This window comes from Gallus gallus, chromosome 14, assembly GCF_016699485.2.
Source record: "Gallus gallus isolate bGalGal1 chromosome 14, bGalGal1.mat.broiler.GRCg7b, whole genome shotgun sequence".
Lineage (NCBI taxonomy): Eukaryota > Metazoa > Chordata > Aves > Galliformes > Phasianidae > Gallus > Gallus gallus.
In genome coordinates, this window is record NC_052545.1 from 2176404 (window position 1) to 2192745 (window position 16342).

The 16342-nt window shown below is 44.0% G+C and overlaps 2 protein-coding genes across 40 annotated transcripts in view; both read left to right on the plus strand.

Moving 5' to 3' along the window:
* SUN1 (Sad1 and UNC84 domain containing 1) overlaps nucleotides 1-6234 on the plus strand; it is a 32135-nt gene extending 25901 nt beyond the window's left edge. For all 38 annotated transcript variants that reach the window (XM_040647817.2, XM_046900964.1, XM_046900974.1 and 35 more), the window contains 7 exons: nucleotides 442-577; nucleotides 1499-1753; nucleotides 2237-2321; nucleotides 2691-2806; nucleotides 3419-3586; nucleotides 4113-4202; nucleotides 4547-6234. In XM_040647817.2, the coding sequence (XP_040503751.1) occupies nucleotides 442-577; nucleotides 1499-1753; nucleotides 2237-2321; nucleotides 2691-2806; nucleotides 3419-3586; nucleotides 4113-4202; nucleotides 4547-4660 (964 nt within the window). In that variant the 3' untranslated portion in view covers nucleotides 4661-6234. The remainder of the gene's footprint in view (nucleotides 1-441; nucleotides 578-1498; nucleotides 1754-2236; nucleotides 2322-2690; nucleotides 2807-3418; nucleotides 3587-4112; nucleotides 4203-4546) is intronic.
* A 252-nt stretch (nucleotides 6235-6486) lies between these two features.
* On the plus strand, nucleotides 6487-15969 carry GET4 (golgi to ER traffic protein 4). 2 transcript variants are annotated; one of them, NM_001006159.3, is made up of 9 exons: nucleotides 6487-6753; nucleotides 9738-9816; nucleotides 10229-10310; nucleotides 11094-11243; nucleotides 12648-12741; nucleotides 13772-13912; nucleotides 13998-14073; nucleotides 14464-14536; nucleotides 14667-15969. In NM_001006159.3, the coding sequence occupies exons 1-9, from the start codon at nucleotides 6599-6601 to the stop codon at nucleotides 14753-14755; spliced, it is 939 nt and encodes a 312-aa protein (NP_001006159.1). In that variant the 5' UTR covers nucleotides 6487-6598; the 3' UTR covers nucleotides 14756-15969. The 2 variants fall into 2 exon arrangements, with proteins under 2 accessions (NP_001006159.1, XP_015149638.1); XM_015294152.4 differs by having other exon boundaries at nucleotides 12603-12741; nucleotides 14667-15967.
* The last annotated feature ends 373 nt before the right edge of the window (nucleotides 15970-16342 follow it).

A 16342-nucleotide genomic window follows, 5' to 3' on the forward strand; every position in this document is an offset into this window, starting at 1 on the left:
GCACACACTGAATGCTGATGTGTAGTAGTTGTGTAATCTGCTGCTTACAGGCTCAGCTGAAAACAGTAACTTCATAGGCAGGTGTTAAGGTAACTTGGAACTTGCTCTAATCAGTGGCCAACTCAGGCAAGTAAAGCTTGGCTGGTCTGTCAAACTGGGAATCTATATTTGTCTGAGTTACGAAGTTGTCAGTGAGATGATGTTCTGAAAGTCATTGCTCCTGGATTTGTTCGGAACTTTGAAATATTTTGCTTCCATTGTCTTCATCCTAAGTATATCTGAAAGCCTTCAAGGAACTGCAAGCTTATGATGTCTATCTCAATGGATAACTGAACTAGGAAAGCACTTTGTATTAGACAAATATATTCTCATGCCTTTAGAATTTGATGGAATGATTGAAACTAATTGTTTCCTAATTTTTGACTATTTGTTTTTTGTCAGAGATGGTGATGAACATAATCAGCTTTTATCCAGAGTTAAAAAGCTAGAACTAGAGTTGTCTCAAGTGAAATCAGAACTATTAACTGGAGAAAGTGTGAAGACAAGTTGTGAGAAAATAGATGTCATTCATGAAAAAGTAAGTTCTGGTAACCATCCTAGTTAAAATCTAGTAAATCTAGTAATCTAGTGAAATTCAGACTAGATTTTGTTCACAAACTTGTTTTTGAAAGACACTGCAAATGTGATATAGGAGTAGTATTCATCTTAAAAAACAGAAGTGCTCTATGGAGTAGCACTACGATCTTTTCTTTTTTCATTATTGGGTAGCACCTTACTAGATGAACTCGTGGATTGTTTTTCACAATGGCAGTTTTATTTGCATTTGAGATGATGCAGTATCAGTTGAATGTACTGTACTTAGCTGTTATAGCTGACATATCACGCCAACTCATGCAAATATGGAAAAGGAACTCATGTGAAAGCAATAGCTAGGTTTGTAATCTGAAACTTATGTTAAGAAATCATGCTTTATTTTTTTAAACTTCTGTAAAGTTCAATTTGAATGTAGTCAATAAAATGCAGCAGTCTTTAAATTCTTATTTTAGTCCAAGTTGATATGCCAGTGTTACCATGAGATATTCTATCTATGTGTATGAAATCAAAGTACACCATACATGAGTGGTCACTGAAGTGACTTGCTTAACTAGGCCTGATAAGTCTACTGCTCCCCTTAGAGTTGCCACAGACCCTTTGAACTGTTGCAGTCAACTTTTCAATTCTGAAGCATCAGTCAGACTTCATAATATAAAGCCCTTCATTATCAGAACTTTGTTAGTGCTCACCAAACCAGTGAAGCATCCTGTTCATCCATGTCTTCTGCATACTTGCCTGTTCTGTTATTCTAGTGTAAGTGTAGCTAGTAGTTAGAACACATGCTAAAGCTGGGTTTCTCTGTAGTACTGAAAGGATGTATTGACTTTCATGTGTGCCTACTTAGGTGGTCTTCATAAACCATTAAGTAATACTAATAATTTCTATTGTAATTGTTGGTGAATAGGTAGATGCCCAGGTTAAAGAATCTGTCAAGATGATGCTTTTTGGTGATCAACACAAGGACTTTCCTGAATCGCTTCTCCAGTGGCTTACATCCAATTTTGTGACCAGAAGCGATCTGCAAACTTTGCTGCAGGATCTGGAGTTGCAAATCCTCAAGAATATTACTGTACAGATGGCTGTAACAAACCAAAGAATAACATCTGAAGTAGTAACAAATGCTGTGAATAACGCAGGGATTTCTGGAATCACAGAAGCAGTGAGTCAGCTAACATGCCAAGAAGTTCAGATAAAATTGTCCTTCACATGCCTGGAGCATGTGGAACACAACTGTCTATATAAATGTTAATGATTTTAAGAGGTGCTTGAAAAATTAATGTAAATGGGCAGAACTACAGAAAACTGAGTGCACTCTTAAAGCAGTTACATTGTCTACTCTGAATGTGCTTTTTTCTTCCCCAAAAAAGTATGCTAGCTTTAGTACAGAAGAATTCCCAAATGATGTGAGTAGGTGGGGGGAGGATAGAAAATTCCAATTCTGAAGAAAACATCAGGCAAGATGTAGTATGAATTTGTTTTGAGCCATTCAGTCAAGTATTTAAAAGCAAACTTTGTTGACTGAGGCTTTCAAAGATTTGTGATAGAGCACAGCATCTCAAAAGGATGTTTGCCACTTGACATGTGAATGTATCAGTTCTTATTACTTCATATTATCTTTCTGTTCTTCTGTGTCCATCTGTAGCAAGCACAGATCATTGTAAACAATGCGTTGAAGCTGTACTCTCAAGACAAGACTGGTATGGTGGATTTTGCCTTAGAATCTGGAGGTAAATAGAGGAAATATTAGAGAAAATAGTATATCTCTTCTGGTAAAAATACATCTTCTGAATGTATATCTAACTAGATAGTAGAGAACCACAAATCTGTATGTGTGAAGTGTACACATCACTGAACGCTCTATAAAAAGTGTACAATTTTTCAGTCTTCTGAAATGAAAAGTCTTTAATGTTTACTTAAAATAACTTTGTGTTTGATAGAAGCACAGCACTGGAAAATTAGAAAATTATTAGAGATTAACAATACCTTTAATATTTAGTTGTATTTTTGTAGTTGTTTTCTAAGGGGGGGATGACTAAAAAGCCTTTAGGAAGGCATGAATAATTACTTCTGCTAACCTGATTTTTATCTTTTTTAAGGTGGCAGCATTTTGAGTACTCGCTGTTCTGAAACCTATGAGACAAAAACAGCACTAATTAGCCTCTTTGGAATTCCTCTGTGGTACTTCTCTCAGTCTCCCAGAGTGGTTATTCAGGTAATGAAAGGTTAAGTAAACAAGTTCAGCGGTGCTATTTTGTATTGAGTGTCCTGGGTTGGTTTTTGGATGCTGAGTGTTTTTTCTGTGAGATATACCTCTGAGGTGGGGAGAATCGGCTACTTTGAACTTTGTTCTGGCAGTGTGATTATTCTTGAAGGTCCTTGGCATTGCTTAAGGCCCTGCTTTAACAATACCAAGGCTCTCGTAGCAGGCTTGGCTGGTGCACTGGATTTCTGCAAAGTGTGAGCACTGGGAGGGTTTCTGTTAGAAAGTAGTCTTCAAGAGGGTGCTGGTAGTTGAGGTGGATCTGCTCTGTCTGAAGAATGCAGTTAAAACTGTGCAACCCATGCCTTCTATTTTGTTGTATAGTTCTGCTAACACAAAGTATCGATTCATGTTTGGCCTTTGGAGGCAGGATTGGATTTGTGATTAGAAGTAGAGTTATTGTGTATTTAACTGGTTACTGATTAACATGTTCTGCCACTTGTTATCATTTTAAGAATATTTCTGACACTCAGAGTTCATTGCAAAAAAAAAAAGCTTATGATTGTTTTTTCTTGTCCTGTTCTTTCCACACCCTTTTGTCTGCTTGCCCTGAAATCTGTTCAGCCGGATATGTACCCAGGAAACTGCTGGGCTTTCAAGGGATCAGAGGGATATCTTGTAGTTAGACTTTCCATGAAGATCTATCCGACTGCCTTCTCATTGGAACACATACCAAAAACACTTTCACCATCAGGAAATATCACCAGTGCTCCTAGGAAGTTTTCAGTATATGTAAGTCTCTCTTAAATTTAGGTTGATGTTTGTAAATATAAGGAATATTTGTTGTATACGTTGAAAAATAATGGAAGAGAACAACTAAGAAGAGAAACTGGTGTTTTTGGCATTGCTGTTAAAATTGTTTATATTTTTGGTGAGCTTCAGGATCTAGAAATAAGTGCTTAAATTAGTTTAGGGGGACATTTATTCTCCTCTTGCTTGTTAGAGTAGTGAACTTCTTTGAAGGGAGGTAACTGCTCATGACAAACAATTGTTAATATTTTACAGGGCAATAGTAGTAAATCAGCTCCTTAACTCCTGTGATAGAAATTAAGGAGTTTGTATGCTTTTTGCAGTCAGACATAGCAGAAGTATTTGAGTGCAGGAAACTAGAATGTACAGCTTGTCTGAGCAAGCAATGAGTTGCACAGGAAACATTCTGATCCTTCCATGATAGGTTTCTGGGTGCTACTTGTTGATCTTCAGTTACGTAAATATACTTCTACAATTTCTATATTTAAAAGAAATCTTGTTGTTTCAGGGCTTAGATGATGAATATCAAGAGGAAGGCACATTTCTGGGACAGTATGTCTATGACCAAGAAGGGGAGCCGCTGCAGATGTTTACAGTGGTAAGTCTGGATGATGGGATTTAAAGTGTCAGGAGAGACTCATTTTCTATGGCAGCACTCAGTGACCTGTGAAGAAAAGGGCTGCATTCTCTGTTGGGCAATGTAAAAACAGATGTAGGAAGTATTTGTCTATCTGCATCAAAGCCTATCATCTAAATAGATAAGAGGAAATGTTTCTGCCATCTGGACGCAGCTGGTGTGAAGATAATAAACTTATGAAGAATCAGCTTCACACTTACTCTGCTCCCTTAACAAGCAAGGAGTAAAGGAACTAGGAAAGTGCTGTTCAAAGTGGTAGAAAGTTCCCTAATTCTGGTTTGTGTGTTTGCTCTTTCTTTCTCCAGGAGAAAAGTGAAAACGTATTCCAAATAGTGGAATTGAGAATTCTTTCTAATTGGGGACATGCAGAATATACCTGTCTTTATCGATTCAGAGTGCATGGGAAACCTGCTGAATAATCCCCTACACTACAGCTTGGGTTGCTTTGTTGTACATTTTGTTTCCAATTTGTATATACCGGACAGCTTAGAACACTGGAATCTTTAAAGGACGAGGATGCAAGATATATTCTACAGAGTTACCAATCCTCTGATAAAGGCAGAAGACTGTCAGCAGAACTGTATAAAATAAAACTCATTTGCTCTAATGCTCAGCTTGTAATTGCCAGTTAGCTTTATATTTTTGTGTCCATGCTGAGAGAAGTAATGCATGCAAATGACTCTGGTTCGTAAAGCCCAGTTAGCAATCAGGTGATACCTATTTTATTACAAATGAATGTATATGTGTTTTTTTGTTTGTTTTTTTAAAGAATAAACCACACTTTCTGCAACTAGGATTTTTTTCTTTTAATTCAGGACTCAACAACAGCATATTTCTGTTAGCTTAGCACTGCAAGCCAAATAATGTCATGGAGTTTAAACAGCCTGTGGCTACAGGTGTCCTTCAGTTGACTTTGTTTTGACCTGCTGGGGGATCCTAAAGGGCTTCTTCAATAAATGTTGACTATAATAAATATTGCTGTCAGGGAAAGTTAACACAACCAAAACTAATTTAAACACCAGCGACTGAGAATGCTTTACTGTAACTTGTGGCCATGAGTTGCTTTAAAATTCAGGGATAACTTCAAGTTATTTTAAGGGTTCTTACCATGGCAACTTGATGAGCTTGTTTCATTGCTGTATGTGAATGTTTACTAAGCAGTTTAATAGTTTATCAGCTCTTCTCACTTAGTACATCAAGGCTGATTTGGAACTTACCCTAGAGAAGAAATACCTTAATTCCTCACAGATTCTCTCCTTGAGACAGTAATTCTTCATGGTGGTTCATTTTATAGTCAGTAAATGTTGTACTGCAGTAATGCAGCAATGGGCAAATGGGGCTGTGAAGTCTCATCAGCACGAAGCAATGAGATGTACGGTATGTGGGCACTCATCAGCTCAGCCCCAAAGCTTTGTCACACAGCACGTGCTGAGGCTGCTCTGGGGCCCCCCTTTGGGATCACTGCTTTTAAAGATCCTTTTCAGAAAAGACTCCTAACATGCACTTTGTGTGCAGAGCTTTTATCTTGCTGTTCGATGCATTTTATTACCTGTGAGCTGTTAACACACGGAGCTGCTGACTGGTTTTCTGAATAGAGTTCTGTATGTTGCACAACAGTCCTCCGATGTTTCCGCACAGTCTCTGCATGGAGAACTCTGCCCTGGAGCCGGGGCCTGTGCAGAGGAGCTGCACTGTATGTACAGGTGTTTTCATATGTGACATATTTGAACTAGGAATTATCCTGTGTAAATTGGAGCTGGGTAGTGGGGGGTTGGGAGTATTTTGAATAACACTAACTTATTTTTTAAAAGAGCGAGATAGGACTTTGTGCAATGTATTTTTGTAAATGCTTTTCAAATGGTCTGTTCTTCTTTGCTGCCTCCCAACTGACAAGATGCTATTGAGATGTTTAAATAAAGAGTTTTAATTTTTTGGAAGTGCATGTAATATTTGAAACAAAATAAAGGTTTGGGTTTGTTTTCGTTTTTCTGTATCTTCGACGATCTGTTTAAATAACGAATGCCCCCCTCTTCTTTATGTCGAAGGCCGGCTTTGCTATAGCGGTGGTACAGAAGCCGAGGCTCCAGCCGAAGCTCTCCCCGCTGCGGGGCGCGGGGTGGGGGGCGGAGCGGCTCCCGCTGCCGTTCCTCCGTGCGGCGGACACGGCCCCGCCCCGGGCCCCGCCCCGCGCACCACGTGACCCCGCGCAGCCGCTCTTCTGAGCCTCGCGGGCCGCCGTCGCGCCGGGCGGAAGCCGGGCAGAGAGGCGCGACGTCGCTCCGGGGCTGCGCGCGTCTGCGCCCGCCTCCCGCCCGTCCTCCTTACTTCCCTCCCCCCCTCCGCGCTCCTCCGCGTCGATGGCGGCGGCGATTATGGCGGCGGAGCAGGAAGCGGCCAAGGGCGGCGGCAGGAACCGCGGCGGCGTGCAGCGCGTGGAGGGCAAACTGCGCGCCAGCGTCGAGAAGGGCGACTACTACGAGGCGCACCAGATGTACCGGACGCTCTTCTTCAGGTACGGCCCGGCCCGGCCCGCCGCCCGCCCCTCCCCCGCGCGGCCTTCCAGAGCCTTCCCACGCACTGCGCCCCGCTGCCGCCCGCCGCGCCCACGCCCTCTCTCTATTGGCCGCCGCTCCCGTCCATTTCCGCCTCTCGTTCGCTCGTTGGGCCGCGCGGGGGCGGGGCGGGGCGGGCGCGCGCATGGCAGGCTGCGGGCGGCACGGAGCCCGGGCCCGGCCTGAGTGCTGCGGCGGTCCCCCGGGGTTCGGCCGTGGTTCCTTCGAGCCCCGCCGCCGCTTGTAGTGACTCCGCGGCGTTCCGGGGCCGCGCGGGGAACCGCTGCTTGCGGGGCTGAGGAGGCGGACTGTACTCGCGTCACCGGTCCGGCGGTGGGACCCCCTGCGGCGCTGTGAGGGCCGCGGGACGCAGCACCGCTGACACGTCTCCTGTATGGGCCTCTCCCGGCTCTTGCTCAGAGATACCCGACCCTTTCGTCGCCATTGCCCGGTTCCCTGCAGGCCAGACCTTCCCTGACACAGAGGCCCTCCTCACCTCCCTCCTGCAGCGCCTGCAGCCATCCAGCTCAGCGCTCCGGGCTCCCGAGACGTCCCGCCGCATCTCACTGCAGTCCGGGATATCCTGGCCCCGAGATGGGGCTAAAAGTTCTGGTTCCCTGTGCCTGTTTCGCATGCCCCATGCATTAGTGTGGAGGTACTGAAGGTGTGCCCCTGTGGAGCTGGCTCTCTGCCTGGCACCCCCTTGCACTGCTCCTCAGGTGCCGTTCCGCTGAGCCCTGTGCCTGTTGCTGTCTCTGGGCAGCCACTGCTGGCGCTGCCTTCACCATTCCCCTTCCCTGGCAGCCTTAGGCTGGCCACACTTAGAGGCCAAGATGTTCTTCCTCTCTTGTGTATGTGGCAGTGATTAAGTAGAGGAGACCTGAATGCTCAGTCGGATATATTGCTATGGCCTTTTGCAATATTTCTTTTCGTTGCTCACACCCAAGGTGACTTGCTGTTGTCACCTTTTTTCTCATTCAATTTAAAAGAAAGACCGTTCTGTGTTCCCTTCAGGAACACTGAGTTGGGTACCCCTTGTAGCACTTCACTGGTTGGCCCTGGCTTTCTTCACTTTTGGTAGTTTTAGGATTGGGATGTTGCACTCAGCCTTGTGGCTCTGTTGTGCCATATGTCCCCAGAGCTGAACGGAATCAGCATGTGGATACCCTCAGCATGCCAGGAGTGTGGAGTGCTGCACACTCAGCTCTACAGAGCCATGGGCATCGTGTCCTCAGTGCACTCTTCCCATTGCTGCCCTCCCTGCTACATACTGAGCACCATCACACAGCAGTGGTGCTCTGCTGTAGTCTTCTGTTGGGATCAGCAAGGGCAACATCAAAGTTTGAAGACTTACATTGTATTTGAGGATAAGCATAAATCTAAGACATAGTGCAGCCTATTTTATAGGAAGAATTATGTGATGTGGTGGCTGTAGTGGTGGAAAATGACTTTGTTCAGGAGTCGTTTCTCATCTCGTGTTTTAAACGCATTAGCACACGTGCTTTGCTTAAGCCTCGCTGTATTAATTTGGAGTGAGAGTTCCTGCCTTCTCCCTTTTAAATGCAAGAGAAGGAAAGGAAGGTGCTCAATTTAAGGGAAAGGTGATATTTGCGTAGCTATGGAGGGGATTTCCTTCCAGGCAAAAAGATAGAATGAGACAGAGAAGATTTGTTTGGAAAGTCACTGAGACCGGGAAGGAGTCCCAGACAGTCTTGTCTGTCCTCTGTAAAATGTTTGTTAAATGTAAACAGTCATCCAGAGAGACATCAGCACAGAGTGAGGTGATCTCAGCTGCGGAATTATAATTGGGATGTGCAGCGTTGATTCACTTTGATCAAAACCAGCCTGTAAATGCTAGTCCATTCCATCATCCAGTGCGAGTCAAACCTGAAGTCCTGACTCAGAGCTTCAGCAGTCAGAAGGCAAGGTATGCTTGAGGTTGGAGGAGGGTGGGGAGGAAGGATTATCACAAACCTGCATCCTGCAGTGCTTGTCCCTCGCTGTGCTCCACGTGGCAGGAGGAGCGTGCTGCCCCTGTCCAAGCAGCACTATGTGGGCAGTGCAGGCTGGGTGGAGCCCATCACTGTGCGTGCTCTGGCAGTTGAATCGAAGGTTCGATGTTACTGCCTCTGTAGTGATGATGACTTCTGTTTTCCTGATGCTTGTAGGTCTGTCTGGTATGGATCATCTGTCCCAGGATTTCAGTTCTGTAGACGTTACTGTTTGGTTCTACGTGCCATTTAGATTCACAGAGTGAATATTTCTAACTTTTTTTTTTAAATATCTTTCAAAAAACAGTTCTTAAAATGTATATTATATTGTAAAGCAGTTTTCATTAGTATCACCTGTAGCCATTCCCAGAGTAGGAGTCTCCTGGAAACGGCTCTGTGGGAGGGGAATCCAGGAGGAGGTTTGGAGCCAGAAGCCCTGAGGCACACCTGGGTATGAGGCCAGCTGCAAAATGCTGCAAGTGCTGAGCTGCTCAGCTAATGCATGAGGCATTTACTGTGGCTCTGAGCTGCTGAGGGCACTTACTCAGAGAAAGCCCTGCTATCCTTAACTGCTCTTGTAGGAAGTGCTGCACTTCTAACCTGGAGATGTGATGGTCCAAGAGCTGTAGTTGCTCACTGTGGTGACGTGCAGGAGACTGTGATTACTGCATCGTGATAGGAGGTAGTTCTTGGGGTCACTGTTGGGAACCAGTTCTGTCCTCCTTCGTTTCTTGGTTTACCCCTAAGCGAGGAAGGGAGGAGCTGCAGCAGGTGTGTCTGAGAGACTGCTGTGATGTGGGGTGTGGCAGAGCCTGCAGGTTGCTTGGCTTCAGTGCGGGTGGCTGATAGCCCTCACTGGTAGCAGAATCAAAGAATTTAATCCCTTCCATTAATTGGCACTTATGCAGCTTGCTTTGTAGTAACTTTTGTCAAGGCTTTGCTGTTGTTTCCAGGTATATGTCACAAGGAAAATATGTGGAAGCGAGAGAGTTAATGTACTCAGGGGCTTTGCTGTTCTTCAGTCATAACCAGGTATGTTGATGTTTTTATGTGGTGTTGGGAGGTTGTAATGGGGTGAGCAGTGAATTCCCAATGGCAGATGTTGAGGTGGTTGCTTCGTAATCTTTTGCTTTATCTCTCCATTGAGTTTTGCTCCACAAAGAAAGATGATTCCAAACCGGAACTGTGAATGTCCAAACATAATCTGAACCTCACTTGTTTTGCTTTCCTGGAGGCTTCTCCTTGTTGCTAGCAAATTAACGTAAATCTTTGTAAGAGGGAATTGAAATTTCCTGCTGTTCCTTACCTGTAACTGCTGATAAAAGTATTAATGTGCCTCTGACAAAATTCTGCATGAGAAATGAACTCTTTCATGATGTTTCCTTTTATTCACTGCTAAGTTTATCATACCAGTATGTGCCTGTTTTTTTTTTTTTTTTTTTAGCAAAACAGTGCTGCTGATCTGTCCATGTTGGTTTTGGAGTCTTTGGAGAAGTCAGATGCAAAAGTAACAGATGACCTTTTAGGTATGGTGACCTTTGCACTCAGTTTGTTTAGATGTTCTCACTTCGCAGTGAGTGTTAAGTCCTGGAACCTGAAATCATTGTTGTATGTCATCCCATGTGGCCGGGGAGTAGAAATGGATGGGAGGAAAACTTGGATAGAGAAGAATGGGTTCCTGATAACTGACAATGCTGCGAGCAAAGGGATATACTTTGAATTCATGTGCCATCTTGTGGCATCCTCCTTTCCTCTCTGTGGGAGGAATATGTTGTCTACACAGTGACTTGCAGCTCCAAGGCTTTGCTGGATGGCAGCGTCTGTCATGGCAGCACGGTGATGCACACAGTACTTGTCAGTCAGCCTCTCACTTTCTTCTCCAGTTGAGATCTAGTGAGCAGACAGTTTGGGAAGACCTTAAGAGCTTGCCAGGCTGCAGTGGGCTGGGACAGACCCTTCCTTGTCGCCTTAGGTCGGCTCTGACTTTTGGTATCCCACCGATGACTTCTGGTGGTCCTTCTTGGAACTGCAGGCTTCTGTCGCTGCCCTTGGCACTCCTGTGGCCAAAAGTCTTCCCTGCTCTGTGGGGCTGCTTGAAGCTCTGGGATTCCCTGTCCCAAACCATGACAGGATTGATGTGATGTATGTGGTGTATTTTCTGCAGTTCAAAGTCACTGTTTTTAAGATATATTATAAAGACTGAGAACAGAGCTCATCTTATTAGGAGTTGTATCTTGAAGGTGCACTAGAAGCAGCAGGTCTTCTTATTTCTCTTAACATTATGTATTTGTGAATATTCTTTCTTGTAGAAAACTTGGCTAAATTGTTTAGTTTAATGGATCCAAATTCTCCTGAAAGAGTGGCTTTTGTGTCCAGAGCACTGAAGTGGTCTAGCGGGGGATCAGGAAAACTGGGCCATCCAAAATTACACCAGTTACTAGCCATTACCCTGTGGAAAGGTAAGAAAAATCAACTGGCTTTCCTGTGTTTGATTTTGAAAATGTTGAAAATATATATGAGATGTATTTTGGAAATAACCTAGAGAAGCTGAGATGGAAATGATTTCTGATGTTGCCTGCTGTTTGTTATCATTTCAGGGTTTTGTCACTAACAAAGAAAATAGGCTTATAAATGTATTTGTGCAAACCCCAAAATGCAGCTGCTGTAAAGCTCTTTGGTAAAAGGAGGGATGATCCTTTAGGCACTGAGGTAGTTTGGTTAAGAGTCATTAGGAGGAAGCTTGGGGAGCAGGGCTGTACTGCTGGCTTGTTATTACATCCTGGATAAACCTAAGAAAGATTGATACGCATCACAGCATCCGACCACCAGGTACCCATAAGATGTTGAAGAGCAGGCTTATTTCAGGCATTTCCTATTCATAATGGGATGTCAAATAGACCAAAACGCTCAAAATAATTGTGTTTCGTAGTCAGTTTTTAAAGTCTTGTGTTCAGAACAGAAAGGTGAATGAGAACAGCTGAATAATTAATGCTCTCTTCTGGTTTCTCATCAATTAAAAGCTGTACAAGGTGATTGCTTGTTTACGTAACATCTTTCAGGAGCTGTGATTGGTGCTCATGGCTTTGTTTAACAGTGACAGTGGTCAGCATGGCAGCTCATTGCCTGGCTGTGTGCCACATGCAGTCCCAGGGCTGTTCTCGGGGATTGGTGGTGGTTTTATCACAGCTGCTGCCACCTCCAAGGGAAGATTTTCCTCAGTGTTAAAGTGAGAAGCTGTGGTGTGATTAGCATAGGAAGCGTTGCATTCTGCAAGTAAGAATCCCCATTCTGTAGCCGTCTGCTTGCCCTTCTTTTGCAGATCAGAATGTGTGTTTTCTTAGTCAGTAGCTGTTGGGAGTCATCAGAAATGGCTGCAATTTTTCAAACAAAGCTTTTAAATTCCAAAAATGAGCAGGTTTCCAGTTATGATTTGTCACTACCATGCTTTTGCATAATGCTTGGCTTCAGGTTCTAACAAAATCTTTTCATTTCTTGCACCTTTTTTCCTGCATAATTGCCGTTCTGTTCAGAACATGAAGGCAGTTTTAATTTTGATAGCAGGAGTAGGCTATGCTAAAAATAGGGAGTGCCTGCTTTCTGTGCACATAGAAGGAAGGATGCTGAAGGTGCTGTTGGGCTTCATCAATTGTCTGTAATTTACAAGGGGAAAAAGTGCCCCTTCTTTTTGCTACTTGTCCTGTTTATATGTACCGTGTGCAGCTCTTTCTGGCTGTAGCGTACCAGCCTAGCAAATGTGTTTTTATGCTCAGCTATGATGAACTGATTTCTTAAATGCCATTTTCTTTTTCCTTTTATAGAGCAAAACTATAGTGAATCTCGGTATCACTTCTTGCACTCCACAGATGGTGAAGGCTGTGCAAACATGCTCGTGGAATACTCCTCGTCCAGAGGCTATCGCAGTGAGGTGGACATGTTTGTAGCACAGGCAGTCCTACAGTAGGTGTTATGTTGTCTTTTGAACTGTTGTGCTGAGATGATGCTGTGTGTGAGGCCAATCTAATTTGATCGAGATAACTGTGGGTTAACTGAATGTCCTTTCAGAGGAACCTGCAAAAGTGGCCAGAGGCTCCAAAACTCACTGTGTGTGGTAGCAATAGCAACACATCTCAAAACTCACTTGGAGTGGGGAAAAAATGTGTTAATGTCAAAACCTGACGTTGTATTAATTGCTTGAAGAGTTAACATAACCTGTTTGACCCTCGGAGCACAATTCTTACTTTTTGTTGACACTACTTTGTGCGTGATTAGTTAGGAATTACCTGGATGTGCTTACCAAGCCTGGGACTAAGTGGGCTCCGTGTTTATATGCAGCACAAGACTTGCTCTCAGTCTCATTGTCCTAAGAGATTAACGTTGGGTCACCCTGGTGTACAAGCAGCACAGACCAATGGTTTCTCAGAACTGCTGGTGGCTCTCATTTTCTTTAAGCCTTTATTTTGAAGGATGTGGGAGTGCAAGCTTGTGTGTGCATTTGCAGAGCTCACGTACAATTGAGGCTGACAAAGCCAATTTTACTGAGTTTAATCAGCGGATGGCTTCCTGCAGGCAGGGAAAGCAGCTCAGGGGGAGGCTGAGCAGGAGGTGCAACCAGGACTGCAGCACGGACAGGAGGTCCTGTGAGAGGGAGTGGGCGAGAGTGAGGCTGTCTCTTGGCAGCCTCCAGCTGTCATGTCAGATGTGTCCTGCTTTCCTTAAGTTGGTTGCTAGAGATTGTAGTGATGGTCAGTGGTAGAAAATCCCTTCTATAGGTCGACTGTATGTAGGACTCTTAAACAGTGCTATGAGTATTTGTTTCTATGAGGATCGGTTACAAATAAGGGATTCTTTTTTTCAGCATCTAGACAGGCACTTCTTACATCCTTTACTGGCCTCAGAAATCATCTCAGATACCATGCCAGATCCTCCTACATAGCAGTTCATACTCTTCTCTGTTTTTTAACTTCCCCTGTTCTGTTTCCTTTTGCAGATTTCTCTGCTTAAAAAATAAGACCAGCGCCTCAGTTGTTTTTACAACGTATACACAGAAACATCCTTCAATAGAAAAGGGTCCACCCTTTGTGCAACCACTGCTAAACTTCATCTGGTTTCTGCTATTGGCTGTGGATGGGTACGGTGTGATTTTTCTCACTCTGGTCTTAGTTTTTTTTTTTCAGTTGCTTTTGAGATTACATTTTTGGTTGTTTCCTTTCTAGGGGAAAACTAACAGTATTTACAGTATTGTGTGAACAGTATCAACCGTCCCTGAAAAGAGATCCTATGTATAATGAGGTAAGTTACTGGAAACTGCAAGCAGGGTGTAACCCACAGAATTAGTTAAATAGTGGCTGATTATTCTGAGTGCAAACCAAGTGGGTCACACTGTATGTAATGTGGCTGAAACAGCTGCTGGGTGCTGGCTTTAAGTGTTTCCTCCAGGTAGTGAGCTGCTGATAGACAATTTAGACAGGGGGTGGCTTTTATTTGGAAGAGTGTGTTTTATTAGTGGTAATGGGAACTGATAAATCTATTAGGCACAGCATTTCAGTTGCTCTTGATGGCACACTGAGAAGTAGGATGTTTGAATACAGCTTGTAGACAGGAGTCAGCGATCTCACTTCTGTGGTATTTCTACCTGCAAACAAAGCAGCTGACATTGTTCTCCATCTTGTGTCATTCCAGTACCTAGATAGAATAGGACAGCTTTTCTTTGGTGTTCCGCCCAAGCAGACATCATCCTATGGAGGATTACTAGGTAAGGTTTATGGCTACGGTTCTGGTTATTGAAATCAACCCTACCAGGATGGTGGGAGAGCAGTTGAAAAGTTTTTAATGAGAATAGGGAACCGGTAAGTTAAGTTTGACTGTCGTGTACTTGGTTCTAGGAAATCTTTTAAACAGTCTGATGGGAACTGGAGAAGATGATGACACAGAAGATGGTCAGGAAGACAGCAGTCCTATTGAACTGGACTGAGTATTTTAGCCATAGGGTGCCGTGTACATCTGATGATTCGATGACTCCAAAGACAGTTTTGGGATTTGGATCCTGCAGTTGTTTCTTGGCGCCTAAAAGGGCTCCTCCAGTCTTTTAGAAATGGTTGCTGAAATGTTTATAATGTTCGGTCTATATTATTTATGTAAACAAAAGAAAGAAACCAACAAAAAGTAGCCAAAAGAACCAATGGGAGCGATTGTTAGCAGGTTTCCGATGCAGCGGCTGGTGACTTTGATTAAAATATAGTCTTCTATGGTTTCTGATGCAGTATTCCCTTTTGCACAATAACGCAATGAATATGGGTCTGCTCCATGACCCACCCAGTACCATCTCTGTTACAAGAAGGCCTCCCTGACCTCTGCCATCTGCAAGGAACATCCTGAAAGCAGGGTGAGTCACTGCGTAAGTGAGGGGTGAGGCTGGTGCCAAAAGTCCTGCGAGGAGCACAGTGAGCTGCACAGCCGGGACACACTGACACCGGGAGCTCCCTCTGCTGCAGTGAGAACAGCACTGCCTGTGTCTATGGTGAGCTGGCTCTAGCTGAGCCCACGTGTGTGTTTAGCTGATGCTTCTGAAAAGCACAAGATTGAATTGCTCTCGAGTAAAAGCCGATCAGGGGAACGTAGGTCATTGGCTCCACACGGATCTCTCTTGCCTAGGTTTAACAATTTGGCATCTAAAATACCTCCTCTGGCTGGCGGCTCTGCTCCTTTGGAACATTCTTTCTCATTCCGAGTTCACAACCATATGTAACAGTGAACTGCCACGAGCAATGTCTGCGTTTGAACCGCAGCTGTATGTAAAGGAAAGGGATACTGCAGAACTTTTGGTTCTTTATGATATATTTATTTTTCTCGGGTGATTGATTCATTTAACACTTCGTGTAAAAAGGATAAATCAATAAATAATGGAGTAATTGCAACCCCAGTGGTAGGCATAGCCATTCCACATCTCCTCTTTAATGCAGACCGCCCGATGGCGGTGGGACAGCGGCCGAATGAAACGGGGAAACGCTTTATTTTTTCACGATGAAAATACGAAGGCTTAGATTAATAAACAGCAATCATGCATGGGGGAGGGAGGGGTTCATCAGACTTTACTGACTGTATGAAAAAGAAAAGAAGGCAATGAAAGGCAGATTTTGTGTTAATTGTGACGTCTCAAATAAACACTTTATACCAGGATCTACGATACGGCCGCTGTCTGAGAGTCTGTGATGGGTGCACATCACCTCGGTTTGCAGCCTCAGTTCCTGCTCAGTGTTGGCTGGATGCTGCACACGGCATTATTGGATGGTGGTATGGAGCAGCTATGGCCCTGTCCTGAGCCGGGGAGGATTCATTATCATAGGTATAACGTATACTCCCACTATAGACAGTCTTTTTCTATTTAATACTTTGCAAGTTCTAATAGTTATTACACAGTCCTAATTTTGCACACGCACACACACACACAGCCTGTCTCCCTCTGCCTGAAGCCACAGCCACTGTTTGTGACTTAAGTCAGAGCAAAAAAATACACTGTTATTTTGTAAATTATAATAGACAAACAAAGAGAGCAAGCTGC